This window comes from Gastrolobium bilobum, unplaced genomic scaffold, assembly GCF_033153095.1.
Source record: "Gastrolobium bilobum isolate Gb01-03AN ecotype WA unplaced genomic scaffold, APGP_CSIRO_Gbil_v1 utg34786, whole genome shotgun sequence".
NCBI lineage: Eukaryota > Viridiplantae > Streptophyta > Magnoliopsida > Fabales > Fabaceae > Gastrolobium > Gastrolobium bilobum.
In genome coordinates, this window is record NW_026897306.1 from 109018 (window position 1) to 132072 (window position 23055).

A 23055-nucleotide genomic window follows, 5' to 3' on the forward strand; every position below is an offset into this window, starting at 1 on the left:
ATAATATTGCTGTGGATTACTTCTTTGTTAAATTTATTAGCTCTTATAGAATTAGTTCGAAAGAGTTTAATCGATTTCTTTATGTATTTATCTTATATTAAACTTAATCGAAATAAGCATTATTAATAAAAAAAATTGAATAAACGTTAAATTACACCAAGAACCATTTTGCATGAAGGTAAATTAAATTCTTAACAGTTTTCAATAAAATACAATGGCAAAAAATAATAATTTTACACATACTGTTGGGTTTACAAGATAAAATTAAATTTATTGCGAGTAGACCAAATAGATGAAGCCAAAACTTAATCTGGATTTATCCAAGAGAAAGATTCACGAAAAAAGTTTATTTGTGACGAAAAATTTCGTTATAAATTTTGTCACAAATGACAATTTTCGATACAAATAATCAAATGTCGTCACAAATAAACTTACGACGCAGGAATTTGTGACAAAATTGACTGGCGACGTAAGAATTTGTAACCAAATTTTAATCTTGTAGTGATTTTCTCGTGTTTGTGTCAATTCGATCTAAGCAATCTTAAAAGGAGGGGATTTAAGAGGAGGATATGCAAAAGGTCCCTCAAGTAGTCCCTTTGCTATTTGCCTATAAGCAGCTTCGGTATAGTGGAGTCCATCCCAGTTTATACGTTTCGAAGGTTCAGAGCAAACGGTTGAGCGAGGCTCTCCACAATTTATGTTTGGAAGGAAATTGAAAGGTCCACCTGCTCCACAACATGCTTTGAAAGTCTCATTCTTATCAGCAGAAAAGCCTGCATATATAATTAGTGTACATAAAATGATGTACATATTTAATGTTAAAAATCAAATTTAGACTTTTCAACCTCATCTTTGGTCCACTATTCCAAACTACAAAACTTGAGAAAGAAAAATTGTGATGTGTAACACATGTGCACACAGCCATGTAGCATAGCTAGCTGTCATGTTAGTAACTAGTAAGTGTCATGTGATAAGGTTATTAGGTGTTATATTGTCGGTAGTTATGTCTATATATATAGAGGTTATGGGTAGGTGTAGTGTGAATGGAATGAAATAGAAGAAAAGCATGTGTGTCTTAAAAGATGCCATAGCACTTGTGAGAAGAAAAAAGAATTAGCAAAACTGTGAGAGAATATAAAGAGTATTGACGTACTCAAGTAGAGAGTTTGTTTTGAGAAAAAATAGTGTTGTATTGTACTTAGAGAATCTTCTATTAAAAAAAAAAAATTGTTATTTTTTTTTCTATTTCTAACAAGTGGTATAAGAGGAACTAAAATTCCAAGAATTGGTATCAGAACCCTCAATTTGGGGGCTGTGGTGAAGAGAAGTGTTGAAGCATTGTGAAAGGAAAAGAAGAGCTTTAGAGCCTTGATCTAGGAGCTGTGTATCTGTTTGAGAAAAAAAAAATGGAGATTCCAAATTTTTATGGAAATGAAGGAGATGATAAAGCTTCCCGATGGTTAATTCGCCTGAAAGAATATTTTCAGGCAGAGAAGATCAATGACGATTGAAAGTTGTGGGAAGCTCTGAGAAGACTCAGAGGAAGTGCGTTTACTTGGTCTCAAGTTTGTTTCAATCAAAGAGGGATATGGTTTGCTGCAAGTTGGAATGACTATCTACCTGAGATTAATGGTGACACAGAATTAATCACCCTAAAATCAGAACTCGCTATCCAAAATGAATTGGAGTCAGAGAAATCAAGGGCTATGAAAGAGGAAGAAGAAGAACAACAACAAGAATACAAAAGCTGTTGAGGGGATAAATAAATTTTCTTTGACAAAAGAAAAAGAAGAAGAGGAAAATGAAGCAGTACTGACACTTTCAAAATCGAAGATGGAACCACACAAAAATTTCATATAGCAGGAAACAATGGTAATAGAGAAAAAGCATGTTTCAAACGAGAAAGAAATTGAAACTCGGGAAATGAAGTTAAGGAGCAGCAGCAACAAGTCATGGGATGTATCAACAAAGAAAAAATCATTCTAGTAAAAGAAAAATAATCTCTCATTGATGTGCCAGAAAAGCGTGAGAAAGAAAAGGTTATGGAGAGTGAGCAAAGTGAAAAACTAAGGATCACTTGGTTGAAATTGGCAAAAATCATGTATGTATCAGAGATGTCACAAATACCAATAAAGATTGTTCACCTCCCACCATTCTCGAAACCACCGGACAAATGTGTTCCAAAGTTAAATTTGAGAGGAGTGTTAGAAATCAAATTTAGACTTTTCCACTTCATCTTTTTGCTCCACTGCCAAACTACAAGAATCTACAGGACTCGAGAAAGAAAAATTGTGATGTGTAACACATGTGCACACAGCCACGTAGCATAGCTAGCTGTCATGTTAGTAAATGTCCTGTGATAAGGTTATTAGGTGTTATATTGTCAGTAGTTATGTCTATATATAGAGGTTATGGGCAGGTGTAATATGAATCATGTGTGTCTTAAAAGGTGTCGTAGCAATTGTGAGAAGAAAAAAGAATTAGCAATACTGTGAGAGAAAATAAAGAGTACTGAAGTACTCAAGTAGAGAGTTTGTTTTGAGAAAAATAGTCTTGTACTGTACTTAGTGAATCTTCTATTAAAAATTTCATTTTTTGTTATTCTGTTTTTTTTTTTTTTTTCTATTTCCAACAAGTGGTACCAGAGGAATTGAAATTCCAATGTTTAAATTCCAACACAACGCACCATATTGATGTGGTGCTTGAAATAAACGTTTGGCATCATTGAAGTAGTCGAAATATTTTATCTTTGCTTGAGGATTTTTCTTCCTTAGTGTCTTTATGGCCTGTTTGAGCTGCTCATTATAGTACTCGGCCAAAGTATTGCAAGATTTCAAGCACCCAAATTCGTCATAGTCGTCCTTGTTATCACTCTTCTTCACCGTCAAAACTGCAGAATTGCACCCAATGGGGAAGTTCCCTGGTACCACTAGCTCTACAGCTCCTTCTTCTATTAATGCCTACCAAATATTAAACAAAAAACGATACAGATATTCACCACCGGCCGTGATATAATCAATCATATTTCAAATTAAATGCTAAATGAACTATTAAAATTGAAGCTACATAAATTTGATAAACATACAGTGGTGGTATTGGTAATTGCTTCAACAATCAGGGGAACTATTTCTCGGAGTTGTGGAATATTTTTATTTGCCACCATATGCGCGATAACATCATTCCCACCAATCTCTCCAACCAGAAACAATGATCTCTTGAAGCAGTTATCACACTCTGTGTGTCATAGAATTGAATAAAAGTGATTTAAGTCATGTTGGTAAAATTTCATGTATTGCATTGGATAGAAATATTATTATAAAGGAGTTTTGTTATAACCTTCTTTGGTTTTACAGAAAGAGGGTTTGAGCTTCTCAAACCAATCAAGTTGAACGCTCAACGATTTTTCATCTGGCGTCACAGAATTGATTCCTTTTCGTATGAAATATTCCATATCAAGTGCAGTTGCACCAACATATGCAAAATTTACTCCTTGCTTAACGTTTTGGCCTTCGGTGAGATTCAAATAGGCCGGCATAAATCGCAACCCATATGCCTCAGCTATGAATTAAAATGACCACATGTTAGTGTATTAATTAATTCTTCAATCACTAATATTGAATTATAATGCAAGTATAGTTGTAATGTTTCGTACTCTATTATTAAGAAAATAAGGGTAAATATATATACCAATGAAATCAATGATGAGTCGCCCATCTGACATGCGTCCGCTTGGATGTTTGAAGTAGGTTGAGCCATAAGGATTCTTGCCAATGTCACCGCCAGGAGGAGGTTTGTGGAGAGAAGCAGCATTTCCGGTATCACTTATAGAGTCACCAAAGTTGAAAATAGCTTCATACGGTAAAGAATTAGCATTTGAAACAAGGATACCACATGCGAGTGTGATGCTAAAGAGAATAAAAATCTTCATGATTATGCTCCAATAAGCTGGGAAATTAAGGACCAATGAAAAGAAGATGAATATTTTGGAGTTGGATGATGGGTGCTTGGAGTTGAGCTTTATATATTGTCATTTTGTTCCGGAAATATATGATTTAGCTGTTTCGATTCTTTAAAAAAGAGAGTCATGAGTTGTAATAGAAGATATTTAACTAGGGCTTTGATATAGAAAACTAAGAGGATTTGAATATGTTGTTATATTTAATGAAATGGCTGATAGCCAATATATACACAAGTCGGTTATACAGAATCAAGGAGGATCAACTAGAATAAAGTATACTGTTCAACAAACTATACATGGAATAATAACAAACTATTCTTGCTAAAAACTAGGACTTAGTTGCTAAAGGATAAGATCAAAGGTGATCTTCTCCTAACACGCCCCCTCAAGTTGGAGCATGAAGTGACGAAATGCCCAACTTGCTGCGAAGAAAACTGAATTGCTTCATGCCAAGCGGTTTGGTAAATATGTCTGCGAGTTGCTGATCTGTACGAACGTAGGTAGTAGTGATTGTATTGCTGAGAACATGATCGCGTACAAAATGACAATCAATCTCTATATGTTTGGTACGTTCGTGGAAAACTGGATTAGCAGCTATTTGCATGGCAGATTGGTTATCACAGTGCAACTGCATAGGGTGTGAATGTGGAACATCAAGCGAGTCCAGAAACGATTTGATCCATAACAACTCAGCTGTAGCTGCTGCCATTGAACGATACTCAGCTTCAGCGGAGGAGCGAGACACTGTGGGTTACTTCTTTGTTTTCCAAGAGATAAGAGAAGTACCCAACATGATAAAATAACCAGTAACTGATCGACGGGTGAGTGGACAGCTAGCCCAATCCGAATTAGAATATCCACGAAGAAGGAGATCATTGTCGGATCGAAGGAGTAAACCTTGGCCAGGATCAGTTTTGATGTACCTTAAAACGCGGATGACAGCATCATATTGAGCAATAGTAGGATTTTGCATGAACTGGGAAAGAACATGGACGGAGTAACTTAACTCAGGTCTAGTAATTGTCAAGTAAACCAAACGTCCTATGAGTCTTCTGTAACGTGCGGGATCCGAGAATGGAGGACTTTCTGTAACTGCAAGCTTATGATTTGTTTCGAGAGGGAAGGCACATGGTTTGCACGCAAGGAGACCAGCGTCTTCCAATATGTCGAGAGCGTACTTTCGTTGGCTCAGAAAAAGACCTGATGGACCGTGAGCTATTTCGATGCCAAGAAAATATTTAAGAATCCCCAAATCCTTGATGTGAAAGCATGACTGGAGAAAGACCTTGACATCGGTGCATAAGGCATCATTGTCGCCCGTTAGAATAATGTCATCAACGTAGATGAGAAGAGCAACAAAGTGGCCATCTTTATGTAAGGTGAATAGGGTGTAATCTGCCTTGGATTGGATGAAGCCATATGATTCAATGGAAGACCGCAACTTAGCAAACCAATTGCGAGGGGACTGCCGCAAACCGTAGAGAGATTTACGTAAGCGACATACTTGATGTGGTTTGTGATGATTGAAACCTTGTGGAACGCGCATGTAAACTTCTTCGGTAAGGTCTCCGTGTAGAAAGGCATTCGTAACATCCAACTGGTATAGGTGCCATGATTTGGCAGCAGCTACCGCAAGAAGTGTTCGGACACTCACCATTTTGGCTACAGGAGCATATGTATCGAAGTATTCTTCTCCAGCTATTTGATTGTTACCGGCAATGACCAACCGTGCTTTGAATCTCTCCACTGTACCATTTGAGTTGTACTTAATGCGGTATACCCACTTGCATGGAATGGCACGTTTTCCTGGTGGCAAAGAAGTGAGTTCCCACGTGTGATTTTGTTCAAGGGCATCTATTTCTTTTCGCATTGCTACACGCCACCTTTCATCAGTTACAGCATCCTTGAATGTTTTTGGTTCAACACCAGAAGAAATGGCAGCAAGGAATTGTTGATGTTTGGGAGAGAATCTAGAACAAGAAACAAAGTTAGCAATAGGATAAGCCATACCTGAGGAAGGACTGGAAGAAGTAGAAGAAGCTAGTGGATTATGTGCGATGACTTTGGAGCATTCGAAATCTTGGAGATATGATGGAGGACGGCGAGAACGGTGACCACGTCCCAAAGGTGCAGATGGATGTGTGACTTCTGGGGGCTGTTCTTGTCGGATAGAAAGCTCAATGGAGACAGTAGGGGCAGATTCGGGCTGAGCCTGTTCAACAGGGAGAGTGTCTTCAATTAAAGGGACAGGGTTGGTAACAACTTGGGAATCAAAGGATGGGCTTTGTGGAGCAAGGGTTGGTTCGGGTGATATGGGGTTATGGGGGTTTGGGTCGTGAGGAATATCAGTGGTAGGAATGACTGTGGTTGGTGCAAAAGGAAAGGTGTTCTCTTCAAATACCACGTCTTTGGATACAAAAACAGTATGTGTTTCAAGGTTATAAAGCCTCCAACCCTTTTTGCCAAAAGGATATCCCAGGAACAGACACCGAGTTGATCGAGCTGCAAACTTGTCCAACGGTTTGGGACGTGGATGAGCATGGCAAAGACATCCGAATATGCGAATATGATCATAGCTGGGTGTGCGGTTGAAAAGACATTCATATGGTGTTTTTCCTTGGAGAAGAGGAGTGGGGGTTCTATTGATTAAATGTACCGCAGTTAGAACACATTCACCCCAAAACTCGATAGGAAGACTAGCTTGAAAGCGTAATGCTCTTGCAACATTCAAAATATGTCTATGTTTCCGTTCAACACGACCATTCTGCTGTGGTGTGTCTACACATGATGTTTGATGTATAATTCCCATATCGGAATAAACCTTGCGGAGATTATGAGCACAAAATTCTGATCCATTGTCGGAGCGTATTATTTTGACCATGGTATTAAACTGATTACGTACCATGAGAAGAAATCGAGTTAAGTATTGGAACGTTTCAGACTTGGTGGTCATTAAATAAACCCAGACGTTTCTGCTATAATCATCCACAATTGTTAAAAAAATATCTTGCACCGGTTAGAGAGGTAGTTTGATATGGACCCCAGATATCGCAGTGAATAAGATCAAAGCATGCAGTAGTTTTATTAATGCTAATAGGGAATACAGTACGAGTTTGTTGTGCGCGTAGGCAAATGTCACAAACTGAAGGAGAATGACCCCTATTTTTATTCACTGTAACAAAAGGAAGAAAGCTTAAAAACTAAAATGAAGGGTGACCCAATCGACGGTGCCAAACATCTGCATTCTGTTGAGTGTGAGCCGCACATGCAGTAGAGATGGATTTGTTGTTGGATGAGTCATGCACATAAACACCAACTTGCAATCTACCCAGTCCAGTCTTGATCCTCGTTATGGGGTCCTGCAATTCACAGCCATTGTGAGTAAAAGAAATGATGCAATTTGTATCAGCAAGTAATTGAGCAACTGATATGAGGTTGCATTGTAATTTGGGAACATATAACACATTCTGAAGAGAAATATGAGATGTCAACTTGAGACTGCCACTGTGATTGGAAACAAGTTGATCACCATCAGGTAAACCTATTGTAGTGGGTGGAATAGATGTAACATTGGAGATTAAATGGAGGTTCCTTGTCATGTGTTGAGAAGCGCCACTATCCACCAACCAGGTAGAAGGCAGAGTGTGCTTACCAGAAAGGGATGTAGTGTTAGCAGACGGTGTAGTGGAGGAAACAACCATGTTGGCAATTTGCTGTAGAAGCTCAGGACTCAGGTTGGGAATCGAGTTTTGGTTGGATACTATAGGTGTTGCAGCTGCTGTTTGTGATGCAGAAAAATTGAATGGGTTGGGACGCTTGTCATAAGATTTGCCACGTCCTCTTCCACGTCCATATGGTGGTCTTCCATGTAATTGATAGCATTTGGAAACATCATGGTATAATTTACCACAGTGAGTGCAACGAACAGGATCAGCATTGGAGGAATGAGGATTTGAATTTTCTCTTGCAGCATAGCTAAGTGCATCATTACGAGTGTCAGGAGTCTGAGCCATATGGAACTGAGTTTCTTCCTGGACTAGCGTGGAATATGCTTTGTTTAAGGATGGCAGAAGCGGTTGATTGAGGAGTTGTGTTTGAATCGTGCCAAACATAGCATTGTCCAGGCCTAATAGAAATTGGTAGACCCTATCATCTGCCATTTCTTTGGTGATATATTGTGTAACAGGACAATTGGAGCCATGAGGGCAATCTGGTAAGGCTCGTGCAGCATCAAGTTCATCCCAAGCACCTCTTAATTTGGTGTAATAATTGCTAACAGACATGCCTTGTTGTCGTAGCTGAAAAAGATTGGATTTGAGCTGATAAATTTTAGGAGCATTTTGAATAAAGTACCTTTCGCGTAGATCATCCCATAGTGCTTTAGCAGTGGAGAAATAATGAATATATGGCTTGAGAAGTGGATCAATAGTGTTGTGGATCCAGCTGTTGATCATGGAGTTGCAAAGTGTCCAAGCGTGGGTTTCATCAGATGCTACAGCAGCAGGTTTGTGAATGGAGCCATCTATGAAACCGATTTTGTTCTTTGCAAGGAGTGCATTTTTGAATGCTTTGGCCCACACATCATAGTTGGTTTCACCTTTTAACACAACATTGGTGAGAAATAAACCAGGGCTATCAGATGTGGGCATGAAAAATGGGGAACGAGGATCAGACGGTGTAAGGGTAGGGTTGGTTGCATTGGCATTAGCATTGATATTGACAGCGGAAGAATCTGAATCAAAATCAGCCATTGGGAAAGTGGATCGATACCTTCAAACTGATACCATATAGAAAACTAAGAGGATTTGAATATGTTGTTATATTTAATGAAATGGCTGATAGCCAATATATACACAAGTCGGTTATACAGAATCAAGGAGGATCAACTAGAATAAAGTATACTGTTCAATAAACTATACATGGAATAATAACAAACTATTCTTGCTAAAAACTAGGACTTAGTTGCTAAAGGATAAGATCAAAGGTGATCTTCTCCTAACATTTGATTTTTGATTTTTGCACGTGAGAATTGTTTTCATCCGTATTTATTAAAAAAAAAATTACATGTAAATCAAAAAATCACGACATAAGAAAATAATTCTCATTCTATGTTTCATTCTCATGTTTCTTGAGAGTGTTTTTCCCATTTAACTAAGGCTTTAATAGTTGTAGATAAGAAAATTTACAATAACATTTATTTCTACCGGAATACGATTTCATATCCTGAAAAAAAAAAAAAAAATCTACGTATCCTAATATTAATAGGTTTGTTACAACTTTTTCTGTCTATAGCAACGGTAAGAACGAGAGATCCTTTAACTAATGCCTTCTACCGACTTATCTTTGAATATGGGCCTCTTGGCCTAAGGTTTTGTTACTCTTTAACATTATTTCCTGTAATCGTTTTGGATCTTAATTTTTATGGTTATTGTTGGTTGCACACACGACTCTTTAATACAAAAATCCATACACTAAAATAAGAATTTCCTTGTGTAGACAGAAGAAAGCCTATCATAAACTAACAGAGAATATTGTTAGGAAATAATATAAATCATTAAAAAGATCATCACCCAACATCTTAAGGTTTTGAGTTGAAGTGGTTCTTTACATGGTATCAGAGCTTGAGTGACCATAAGGTCACGAGTTCGATCCTCACCGCCCCCCACTTGTGGAATTAAATAAAAAAAAAGCACAAGAAAGTAAACCAAAAATTGGGCATGTGCAATAGGGCCCTTGTATGAGGAGGTGTGTTAAATTGGGTCTGTGCATCCACACTTCAAGCCCAAAGGGCTCTTGTGTGAGAGGATGTGTTAGAGAATAATATAAATCATTACAAAGACCCTCACCCAACATCTTGGAGTCCTTACTCACGTTAAGGACGAAAACCGATGTGGTAATCATGTTCAACAAACCATTTTTAAGTGCGTTAATGCCTATATTTAATAATACATTAAAAGTGATCGTATCATGAATGTAGTTCCTCCTTCTGATCATGATGGGAAGGACCGCATCATTTGGAATGGGACAACAGATGGAGTTTCTTCTCTGAAGTCAGCTTACTCCATCTTGGATAATAGTGAAAATTCGATTCACAATCGACAATGGGGGCGTATCTGGAAGTGGATGGGGCTAGAAAGAGTTCGTATGTTTCTTTGGTTAATGGAGGGTAAGAAGCTTTTGACTAATGCTCGAAGATTACATTGTCATATGACTATTTCAGATAGGTGCCCACGATGTAACTACAGTAGTGAGACAGTCCTCCATGCCATCCGAGATTGTCCGAAGTCGAAAGAGATTTGGTCTTTAGTTGTGAGCAGTGTAACACCCCGTATATATCCGGTAATGTTATCATAATATCGTATTAAGCTGCGCTTAATTTAAAATGCGGAATTACTTTTTCTTTTCAATTATGATGCCATTAACATTACCAACTTGTTTAATAATCAATTTAATAAAACATCGCCTGTATGTAATTGCAATAAAACAGCTAACTGAAATACCTCATAACATAGATAAAATAAGTGTGGCTCTAGTCACGGAACTACAACAATGTAGACCGGACCATCAAACCGTTTATACCACTCCAATCTAAAAAGTACTAACAGAGAGTGTCATGGACAATCCCCATGCTCACTCAAATAAGGCAACATGCCTAACATCAGTCTCAACAACAACATAAAGACAAAAGGCATAAAACATAATCAGCATCCAAATCCAGTCATGCTAACACAAAGCAGTAAAACATAATCAGCTAAGCTCTGGCCTCCTGCCGCCTGAGGCATCAGTACCCATACTACCTGATCCTGAAATAAGCATTCCCTAAACGTGGGGTAAGATCTCTAATCTAGAAATCTCAGTAAGTCAGTGAGTCCTCAAGGATCTTCCACCCCAAGCTCACTTACATGTGCAATATAAGTTCAAAAACAGTTTATCATTTCTAAAACAATGCAATGCAGCAGATAATCATGCCATGTGTGTCAATAGTAATCTACTGGCCAGAGACAGTGCAGGTATACGTCTATCACCTACACACCGTGCAAGTACCACTTGCATTCACCCCGGTACACCGTCTTGTATGGCGCTACATAGTCAGGCTTCCCGTCAAGATGAAACAACATATGCATATTAAAAGCCATTACATGTAAAGTTCAATCAACATATCAAATATCCAAAAGCATGTAAACAGCATGCATAAACCATACCCCCATGGGACATGGTGGAACCACAACATGGCTAAACCGAGGACACGAAAGCTTACCTTGCAAGCTCACTCCAAAAGCCAAGAGTCCACAGCTCAAAGTCCAAACACAGCAGATTCACAATCTGTTATGGACCAATACTATATCAATAATAATGCAACACAAGCATATAACTTAAAGACAACATCTTTCCTTATGTTTTACGTCTTAAGGCTCCATACCAAGCCATAAGTCCTTAATCACAACGATTCTGACTTAGTTCATAAATTACAGAAGTTCAACTTTATCAATCTAGGGTCCACAAACCCCCAATAGCCTACTGTACACACAGCACAGCTACTGTTCTACGAAATCCCAGAATATCCGGATATATGTCGGGGGCATATCCAGATATCCATATCCGGATATCTCCAAGCCCATATCCGGATATCAATATCCGGATATTTCGCGACAGAATGCAGTTTCTGCATTTCGCGAGATATCGCTCCCAAGGTTCCATTTTATTAAAACTGAAGTTGTAATTCTTTCCCAAAAATTCTGATATTTTAATATGTTAAACTAGACATCACAAGTTTTCCAACGACATATCTTTTGTCTCAATCGGAGTTGTATAGCTTCGGTTATGATTTTCGCAAAGTGATTGCTGCCAACTGAAATTCCAGCAACCAAGACGCGACTTTAAACTAACACTGAGTTCAAAAAACTTATCCAATGGCTACGAAATTTTACAGTGTTATAGCCCTATGTGTTAGCTTTACATAGGTCCAAACGGCACTCGATTTGGAGCTCTGTAGCTCAAGATATTGAATTTTTACCAAGACAGGTTCGTTGCTGTACCGAAATCCGGATATGCATATCCGGATATTTTGCGACAGAATGCAGTTTTTTTGCATTTCGCGAAGATATCCAACGAAGGTGGTTCATTTCAAGTATACAGAAGCTTAAACATGCGATTTAAGGTGTGTTCAACATTACCCAACAGCAAGTTATCATCTTTAAGCCTAACATGCATCAAGCTTTCATTTTTAAGCATAAAAACTCAAGATCATGGGTTCAACAACTTACCCAAGCTTAAAACAGAAAAGGATGATGCTCTTGGAGCTCACTTGAAGCTCCAAAGTCCAGCACACAAGGAAACGAAAATGGCACACCAAAGGTTAGTTCTTAGCACCAAAGATGGCTTCTTGGCACCACAAATGACAAGCCAAAGGTTCACACCCTCAACAAACTCAGAGGCAGCAATTAACACCCCTCACACAGCAGCTCCAACTCAGCAAGAAGGTCTCACACCCACTCCCACGGCTTTATCTCACTCACACAAGGATGATTGGTGAAGGAAAAGTGAAGAAAAGCTACAAGGAAGGTCAAGAAATGGTGGAGAAGGCAAAGGGTAGCAACCACCAGCAGCCACTCACGTAGCAAAATCTGATATCTAGGGCAATGTGCCCTTAATAAGGGTATTTATAGCTCAAACGCACTTAAACACACAGTATTAACTTTAATTGCTACGCTTAACATTTTAATCCCAAACTTTGAAATCTGAAACTACACAATTTTCTAAGATTTATCATATTTTTCTTATAATTTTCTGAGCACTTTTCCAGTACGCGCTTTTCCAAGCCAGTACCGGTTTCCAGCACCATTTCTCATTATCTGGACTTGAAACTCGTTTTACAAGTCCTACATATCATTCTAGTAATTATCATATACTTATTATAATTTTATGGGATACTTTTTCGATACGCATTCATACCGACTAGCAGAACTGGTATCTGCACTTTTCTTCCGAAAAGCGACTTTCAGCATTATTACTCACTTACTATAATTATTAAAGCCTCAAAATAATCATTAGGGTCAATTATGAAATCATTTCCTATTTTCACTCTTTTTACCTGTATAAACACAACCAATAGGTGAGAAATATTATTGACATAGAAAGAATCAATATAATTAACAAATATGTATTTAAATTGCTCTTTTATGACTCAATTCTTATCAATTTCAACTTGAAAAACCACACTTGCCAGAGGCACATCAGTTATCTACATTGATTGTAGAAAAAGCGAACCCTACATATATATATATATAGGGAAAAATGCTTCTGCAGATAAGTTATCTGCATTTCTTCCCAAAACGACGTCGTTTTGGTATTGAAATCTTAAAAAATTATAAATATATAACTCTGAAATAAATTAAAATTACAAAAACACCGTGATTTCTGCCCCAAAACGACGTTGTATTGGGCTTACTGCTGAAAAAGCGAACCTATATATATATATATATATATATATATATATATATATATATAATTATTTATCATGTCATTTGATCGCTCTGTCACCCAAAATTACATCATTTTGTATATTTATTTTTCTTATTTAATTGATCTTAAATAGATACTATATATCTCTTTCTTCCTTTATATATTTGCAATTAGCATTTTCCTTTTACATATTTTTTTAAAAAACTTTATTTTGAATGAATAAATATTTTATTATCATAAAATCACACTCTAATAATTAAAAACAACACCAACAAGAAGAATCTATTTTATATGTTAAATACATTTATTGAAAGAATTGAATGCTTACATATATAAATTAATTTTAGGAGTTAGGTAGATGGTTCTTTTAGTTATTTTAGAAAAATTGGAAAAATATATATTATTTTTTAAAAGAAATATTTCAAGAAGTTGTTTTAATTTTTTCAAATAAGTTAATCCAAACACAAAATGATATGGCAATTATTAAATTAGAAGGGATCAGAATCAGACACATTAGGCATGATATATATCACGACATTAATCATAGATATCGTGTCTAATCCCTACTAACTTGAGCATTTTTAATGTTAATTCGACCTGATACAATTTTGAAATTCAGATATTCAAATATCATCATATATATATATTGTGTTCAGAGAAACTTATTATAAAATTAAAACTCCTAAGATTAATTAACGGACGCATTTATTATTTAACTCCTAAAAAGAAATGAATCTCTTTTAATCGGTAAAAAATAAGATTTTGAATTCTATATATATCTCAAATCTCTACTTACTTTCTGCACAGTTATACAAAATCAGTAAAAAGCCATTGTGGTAGAACAACCTCTTGTATCTGCAAAAGATGTCTATTACTGTTGAAATGAAACGTCTCATCACTGTTTGCTTTATCTTTTGGACATGTGTATATCCAGCCATGTCCCGAACCTTGTATGAAACATCCGTTGCTAAAAAGCACGAGCAATGGATGTTGCAACATGGACGCTCCTATGCAAACGATGCGGAGAAGGATAAACGCTTCAAGATTTTTATGGAGAACTTGGAACGCATTGAGAATTTCAACAATGCTACGAATAAGAGTTACAAGTTGGGCCTGAATCAGTTTTCTGATTTAACTACAGAAGAGTTTATTGCTTCACATTCAGCAAAACTTAAGATTTCAAGCGTACCATATTCACCTTCTTCGATGGCGCCAGTTCCACCCTTAAACACTGATGAAGTCCCCGAAAGCATGGACTGGAGAGAGCATGGAGCCGTCACCGATATTAAGGACCAAGGCACATGTGGTAACACCTTCTTACTTTATATTAACAAAAATTTCTAGGGAGCTAGCATGCATGGCAAAAATTAGGGTGATTTCATTTCATGTTTCATGTTAGGGTTTAATGTTTGTAATTTTAGGAGAAAAATATATACAAGAAATGAAAATCATGGAGAGGAGAGAGTGGGTGATTTTTTTTTAATTTAAATTTTAAATAAAAACTATTATTTTATATTTATCTCTTTCTTAAAAAATGACATAATTTTGTGTTATTTATAATAACAAATATTTTTTCCTTCATATTTTAATATCATCGAGTCTACAATTTTTTTTTTGTCATTCATTAATAAATTAGCGGTTAAAATTTTAATGATAAAATTTAAAAAACATAAAAGAGAAAAGGGTTTAACAAAGATAAGAGAAAGAAAATGTTAGAGGAACCTTCTTACCTTACCGAGTATGGCAGAAAAAATTTATGCAGCAAAAACAGAAATATTGATGACTATTGATGTATCATTGAATAAGTTATATTTTTCTTGTGAAAATTTTGTGCCTGCTATATATCAATCCCTTCATTAAATTAAATAGGTGAAATTAAATTAAATTTTTTGAAAAGAAATAGATAGGTAGAAATTTCAACATAAAAGGATATTCATTAGCGCTTGGTGCCATGGTTGTCACACACAAAATAATCTTTTTAGCCACACCATGATTAATTTCTTGGTACTACTATATAACTCTACCCTATGACCAATGTGTACGTTTGCAGGATGCTGCTGGGCATTTTCCGCTGTGGCAGCTGTAGAAGGTATTATCAAAATAAAAACCGGCAATTTGATCTCATTGTCAGAGCAACAACTTTTGGACTGCGATTACAATGAGGAGAACAAAGGCTGCAATAAAGGTTATATGCAAAATGCCTTCGACTATATCATACAAAACAAGGGTCTTGATAGTGAAACTAGTTACCCATACCAAGGAAGTACTTCAACCTGCCATATTGCTACTGCAACCGCAGCCCAAATAAGTGGTTATGTAAATGTACCTTCGAACAATGAAAAGCAACTACTAATAGCCGTGGCCAATCAACCAGTGTCAGTATACTTAGCACTTAGTGATGACTTTCATTCATACCAAGGAGGCATATTTACAGGAAGTTGCCCAACCAAGCTCGAGGGTGCAACTGATATCCATGCGGCTACTGTTATTGGCTATGGGACGAGCAAAGATGGCATTAAGTACTGGTTGATTAAGAATTCATGGGGTAAACTCTGGGGTGAGGGTGGTTACATGAGGTTGCTTAGGGATACTGATCAACCAGGAGGTCTTTGTGGCATTGCTATCAATCCTTGTTATCCCAAAGTTTAACTAGTTTCAAAAGCAATTGCTTATTATGCAGTGTACGCGCGTTCATTAATAGGTTGAATAACTTTTCTTTTGTCTTTATATTTTTTGTTCAACATTCCTTTCTTTTAATATAATATATTTTCAATCCATGTTTTGATGCCTCTTGTTTGGTAAGGAGTTCCTAGTTTGATGCTCTTTATATATATATATGAAACTGAAGCTTTTAATTAATGAATTTAAGCCCTTTATAACGAATCTGAAAAACTAAACGCAAAATCATGACATGGAAAGAGAAACAGAAAAAAATGGACATATATAAGCTTGCAAAGAAAACTGAAAAGCAATAGAATGGTTAGTGAATTGAATATTATTCATTACGTTTTACTTGCAATGAAATAATGTTCGTCGTAATACAGAAATAAAAACAAATTATTTCGGAACATGTTTCAAAATTATTCACAAGTAGAAAAATAATTTCAACCAGCATTTTCGTGGTGACCTTCACAAAACAAGCTTTATTAATTTAAAGGAACTACAAGAATACATTTCAAATTTTATTATTTTAAAAAGCTAACTATTTCTCTTCATATGTTTTAAAAAATTTATAATGCTCATCCAACGGCCAAAAGTATTGGTAGTTCAACATATGAAGATTAATAATTAAATTTTTTTTGCTGCCTGAAAAACTATGTTAAAATAAAAATTGTTAAATGTATATCACAATTTCTTTAAGTTCATTTCCATATCTTTTATTTTTTCGGTAAATGGTATAGCAGTTTATAATAATGCCATTATAATTAGGTGACCTCATAAATAGGTCTCAGGAGTCAGGTGAGGGATTAAAAAAAAGAAAGATAAATAATGGTGAAAATCAAACCAATTAATTTTTATCAACGAAACCGCCAGCATGAAACGTAATTTACTAATTTCTTACACTTATTCTGGAAAATGTCACTAACAGTCATATGTAGAGAAATTTTGACATGCTAAAGGAGGAAGAATTTCTCCGAAAGTATAACAACTTGAATGAGTCCCTAGTAACAATTATCAAGAAACACAATATAATAGGGGTAATTTTTTTTGAGAGAAATATAAAATTATTAAAATGATTTTCACCCAATTGTTTAAGTTTTTAGGATGAATTAATTGTTTTACATAATTTTTCAGTGTTGGTGGATGGTCCTATACATTATTCTTCGTTCAAGTTCAATAAATTATTATGAGGGAACATGTTAAACAAATAAAAAATTATAAATATGGTGTCAGTGAGTTCTGTAAGTAATTTAATCAGTAATTCATGATTCATGATTCATGTTCAATAGTAATCAGTCAAGAACATGACATAGGATCTTTAGAATTCATGAGTTTCACATAAACATACATTTGTCCATAATTGCGGAAGATCTTTAACAGTAGAATGCTTTCTCTAAGTCTTAACCCTTTCACCATTCTTGTATCTTCTTTGATAGGAATATGATACAACTTTTCTAGGCAGACTCAGAAGGACGTTTGTTTTCTATCAGATACCCTTATATGAAAACTGACCATATAAACTATTATATAACTGGCCTATCACAGTTATTTCTAATTAACTTCCCTTAATGCGAAACGTCAAAACGTCAATTACCATTAATGCGAGACGCTACCATAATGCAAAACGTTAAAACATCAATTATCATTAATGTGAAACGTCAATTACCATAAAGCCACTTTTATTATTAATTAAACCAATTGACACACGTTACACATGAGACACAACTAGTTTTACATTCTCCCACTTGGCTCATGTCATAAGGTGTCCCTTCATGATTTAATTAACATTCACTATAATGCGCATTTACTAGGCTAAAGGTTCCATACATTGACGTCATCATAATTCATTATTAGAAATAAAATCAACATGAGTCATGGCGGTTGTATGCTATCAAGTCGGCATAGTCCCTTCCATGTACCACTATATTGACTCTTCTTCCTAACATGATACTTTAATAGGAAGTACACATTATGTCCAACAATAATGTCTTCATTAACGGACCATAATTATTTTTAATATCATCACATATACTTGCATGCATACATAAATTGAAAATAAGACAATAACAGAAACATATATCTATCAATGAGCTCAGAGTGTCAACACTTAATACATAACAATAATTATCATCATTCATTAGCTGACATAATGCTCATTCTACATACATGACCATAAATGTCTTGGGCGGTAATCCCTTCGTCAAGGGATCAGCTATCATAAGATCGGTGCTAATATGCTCTATAGACACTCTATGTTTCTGAACCTCTTCTTTAACGGAAAAGTACTTTAATTCCATATGTTTAGTACCTTTGGAATATTTGTCGTTTTTAGAAAAGAAGACAGCTGCAGAATTATCACAATAAATTTTCAGCGGCTTTTCAATATTGTCGACCAATCCAAGCCCTGAAATAAAGTTCCGTAGCCATTTAGCCTGAACCGTGGCTTCAAAGCATGCCACAAATTCAGCTTCCATAATGGACGCAGCTATTACAGTCTGCTTCGCACTTTTCCATGATATAGCTCCTTCAGCTAAAAGATATAGGTAACCATATGTAGACTTTCTTGTGTCTACGCATCCTGCAAAATCTGAATCTGTGTATCCAATCACTTCAAGGTTGTTAGACCTTCTATAAGTAAGCATGTGACATTTAGTTCCTTGCAAATATCTCAGAACTTTCTTTGCAGCTTTGCAATGATCCATACCGGGATTTTGGTATCTACCCAACATCCCAACTGCAAAGCTAATATCTGGTCTCGTACAAGTCTGAGCATACATTAAACTCCCAACTAATGATGCATACGAAATTGCTTCCATTTCTTTTCGTTCTAATTCACTTTTAGGACATTGTATGAGACTAAACTTATCTCCTTTCTGAATTGGAACTGGAGACGATGAGCAGTATGAGCAGTTTTCCATTCTGAATCTCTCTAGAACTTTATTAATATATGCTTTCTGAGACAAACCTAACAGTTCTTGTGATCTATCACGGAATATTTCTATTCCTATCACATAAGTTGTCTCACTCATATCTTTCATTTCAAAGTTACTAGAGAGAAACTTCTTAGTCTCATTTAAAAGGCCAAGATCGTTAGTTGCCAGCAAAATATCATCAACATACAGAATCAATAAGATAAACTTGCTCCCACTGATCTTCAGATATATACATCGATCAACAATGTTTTTCTTTAAATCCAAAGGAAACAACAATATCATTAAATTTAAGATATCATTGTCGTGAAGCTTGTTTAAGTCCGTATATTGACTTCTTAAGTTTGCACACCATGTGCTCTTTACCCTTTTCTATGAACCCCATTGGTTGGTCCATGTACACATCTTCATCTAAATTTCCATTTAGAAAGGCGGTGTTCACATCCATTTGGTGTAACTCTAGATCATAATGAGCCACCAATGCCATAATAATTCTTAAAGAATCCTTCTTTGAAACTGGTGAAAAGTTTCTTTATAGTCAATGCCATCTTTTTGAGTGAATCCCTTTGCAACTAGTCTGGCCTTGTAACGTTCTAAGTTACCATAAGAGTCACGTTTGGTCTTAAAGACCCATTTACACCAACTCTCTTGCACCCTTCTGGTAACTCAACAAGATCCTAGACCTTATTCTGTTCCATAGATTTCAACTCATCTTTCATAGCATCTAACCATTTATCACCATTTTCTCCATTCATGGCTTGTGAAAACGTTACTGGATCATCCTGAAATACCCATGTCAAATTCAGACTCTTATAGATATACCACATAATCATTAGAAATAGCAGGTTTCCTTTCTCTTTGAGATCTTCTTAATGCTATTTGTTGTGGTTCTTCTACTGTGGGTTCATTTGGTTCATCAACAATGATTTCTTCATGAATAGTGTGATTATTAACTTGTCCTTCATTATTATTGATTGGTTCAATATCATAAGGAACAATAACTTTACTAGAGCTACAAGGTAATGGAACTTGTACTCTCACTTCATGAATATCCACTTTACGTGGTGTTTCACTCCCACTAACTTCACCATTCTCAATGAACCTTGCATTTCCAGATTCAATAATCCTTGTAGTATGATAAGGACAGTAAAATCTATACCATTTCGATTTTTCTGGATAACCAATGAAATAACCACTGATTGTCCTTGCATCCAGTTTCTTTTCTTGCGGATTGTAGTATCTAATCTCTGCCTGACAACCCCAAACATGTAGGTGTCTTATACTAGGTTTCCTTCCAGTCCAAAGTTCAAAAGGAGTCTTTCGAACTGACTTACTAGGAACCCTATTCAATACGTACATGGCAGTTTTTAGAGCATAAGTCCACAATGAAACAGGTAAAGAAGAATTACTTAACATACTCCTAACCATATCCAGTAAGGTCCTATTACGCCTTTCTAATACACCATTCTGTTGCGGTGTACCGGGCATTGTGTATTGAGCATAAATACCACGTTTTTCCAGAAATTTAGCAAATGGGCCCGGATGTTGTCCACTTTCATTATACCTTCCATAATATTCACCACCCCTATCAGACCTGACAATCTTCACCTTTCTGTCTAATTGCCTTTCAACTTCATTAATATTAATCTCCAAAGCATTTGCTGCTTGAGACTTATCATGCAGCAAATAGAGATAACCATAACGTGAATAATCATCAATGAAAGTGATAAATTATTTTTCTTTATTGAAGGCATTAACATCAAACGGACCACATACATCTGTGTGTATAATTTCAAGAAGCTGAGTGCTCCTTGTGGCTCCTTTCTTTGTGTGTTTTGTTTGTTTTCCTTTAATATAATCCACACAAACATTTAAATTAGTAAAGTCTAAATCCGGAAGGATTTCATTATTTACCAATCTTTTCATCCTTTCTTTGGAAATATGTCCCAAACGTTTGTGCCACAAGTAAGCGGAACACTCATTAATTAAGGTATGTTTAGTACCAACATTATGATGTCGAGTCATAAGTGTTTCAGCATAAAGATTATCAAGACATAATTTATATAATCCATCACAAAAAGTATCATTACCAATCAAATGATTGTGCTTGTACAAACTGAAACTACCACTACCAAATTTAAAAGAGTATCCAGCAACATCAAGTTTGGAAATTGAAACTAAATTCCTAGATATACTAGGTACATAAAGAGTTTCACATAAATCCAAATGAAATCCACTATCGAGAATTAAACGGTAAGTCCCAACAGCTTCCACCGGAACTTTAACTCTATTGCCCATAAGGACAAACTTTTCATTTGGCTTTGTGGTTTGGGTCATAAGAAATCCCTGCATTGTATTAGAAACATGAGTAGTACAACCAGAATCAATCCACCAAGTATTATAAGGAACTTCAGCCAGGTTTGATTTATAACATACATAAGCACTAGGCCTACCTTTCTTTTCGAACCAAGCCTTATGTTTCAAGCAATCCTTTTTGAAATGCCCTTCCTTTTTACAGAAATGGCACCTCATATTTGCATTACTTTCCTTTTTGTGGATTTTAGAAGAAGAGGTCTCATTCACTTTAAGGGGTCCTCCTCCTCCTCCTTTCTTCTCATGCTTCTTACCTTTATACTTTTCAGCTTCTTAATGCTTTACATAATTGATAGAATGAGCTCCCTGATTCTTAAGTCTGGTTTCCTCCTGAACTAACATACTGTGCAATTCATGCACATTCCATTTATCTTTCATGGTGTTATAGTTCATTTGGAAAGGACCATACTCAGACGGTAATGAGTTCAATACGAACTGCACCAGGAAGTTCTCATCCACAGCCATTCCCAATGCTTTTAATTTTGCCGCAATGCTTGTCATTTCAATAACATGCTCATGCATAGTACGCGAACCATCAAACTTCATGGTGGTCAATGTACTCATAAGTGTCCCAGCAAGAGACTTATCAGCGGTTTGAGAGCGCTCTTCCACAAGTTTCATCATTTCGATAGCACTTTCGGTTTGTGGAAGAGCTGACTTAATGTTGCTTGCTATGCTCATTTTCATGTACATCAAACTTAATCTGTTGGACCTTTCTCAGTTCTTAAAATGGTTCCTTTCATCCTCAGTGCTTTCAGGAGTAATAGCACCAGGTTCCTCTTCTCTAAGAGCCATATCCATATCCATTACCCCAAGGTAAAATTGGATTTGCTCTTTCCATTCAGAGAAGTTCAGCACATTAAAAACTGTAACAGTTGAGAACATGGAATGTGTAGCCACCGGTACTGCGAGGAATGATATTTAAACATTAATGCTTTGAGTCATACATGTCACATACTAACATACTTCACAGATTCAACTATATTAACTTCAATGCATATCAATGTTCACCTTTGGGGATCCATTAACATACAACATTAACTATAATGATGCTATATAAATTTCACATAATTTGGCAATGATGCATACCCTTATCATAATTATTTGTCATCTTTGGATGTCCAAATGTGAGAAATATGCCAACAATACCAACATCCATGTTCATTTTATAAAACAAATAATCAACCTTTGGGTTAATCCCTAACTGTTCTATAATAATGAACTTCAATATACCACAACATGAATAATTATATCATACTATTCACAGCATCACAGTCATGGTAATTGAAATAAAATTCATAATATTTGAAATTTAAAATAACTCTTCAAGATTCACGATTAATTGATTCAAAAATATCAAGTAATCCAACAATGATGCACGATTACCGAAAAGTCATATATTTCTTCAAACCAATATGTAACAGCAATCTTTATATAAAACTTCGTATATTACAAATGTTATTCCATTACATGGACACAAAAATCGAGACAAGAAATATATCTCAATGTTGATGATAAATGAAGAAATACCATTCTCGATTTTTCTTCCAGCGACCAAATTCATATTGGTTGTAAATTTCAAATGCTTTATCCATTAACACAAAAACCGAGACAATTAATTGCTTTTCATGATTCATGGTTAGTAATTCAAATCCTTTATATTGGACACAA

At 35.8% G+C, this 23055-nt stretch overlaps 2 protein-coding genes across 2 annotated transcripts; one reads left to right on the plus strand and one right to left on the minus strand.

The window, feature by feature from the left end:
* Window positions 1–531: 531 nt before the first annotated feature.
* On the minus strand, window positions 532–3928 carry LOC133305824 (GDSL esterase/lipase At5g45910-like). Its single transcript, XM_061506068.1, has 5 exons — window positions 3688–3928; window positions 3337–3558; window positions 3086–3234; window positions 2687–2960; window positions 532–773 (listed from the first exon to the last, which is right to left on the minus strand). Exons 1-5 carry the CDS (start codon window positions 3926–3928, stop codon window positions 532–534), a joined length of 1128 nt encoding a protein of 375 aa, XP_061362052.1.
* A 10374-nt stretch (window positions 3929–14302) lies between these two features.
* LOC133305823 (zingipain-2-like) lies at window positions 14303–16069 on the plus strand. Its single transcript, XM_061506067.1, has 2 exons — window positions 14303–14726; window positions 15471–16069. Exons 1-2 carry the CDS (start codon window positions 14303–14305, stop codon window positions 16067–16069), a joined length of 1023 nt encoding a protein of 340 aa, XP_061362051.1.
* Window positions 16070–23055: the final 6986 nt, after the last annotated feature.

Excerpts from the sequence above, each read along its gene's own strand:
- LOC133305824 (XM_061506068.1), bottom strand. The coding sequence starts at position 3,928 with ATGAAGATTTTTATTCTCTTTAGCATCACACTCGCATGTGGTATCCTT. Across the intron at positions 3,559-3,687 it reads ACTCATCATTGATTTCATTG|CTGAGGCATATGGGTTGCGA; the intron begins GTATATATATTT and ends TTTAATTCATAG. Across the intron at positions 3,235-3,336 it reads TTTCTGTAAAACCAAAGAAG|AGTGTGATAACTGCTTCAAG; the intron begins GTTATAACAAAA and ends TATGACACACAG.
- LOC133305823 (XM_061506067.1), top strand. The coding sequence starts at position 14,303 with ATGAAACGTCTCATCACTGTTTGCTTTATCTTTTGGACATGTGTATAT. Across the intron at positions 14,727-15,470 it reads TAAGGACCAAGGCACATGTG|GATGCTGCTGGGCATTTTCC; the intron begins GTAACACCTTCT and ends GTACGTTTGCAG.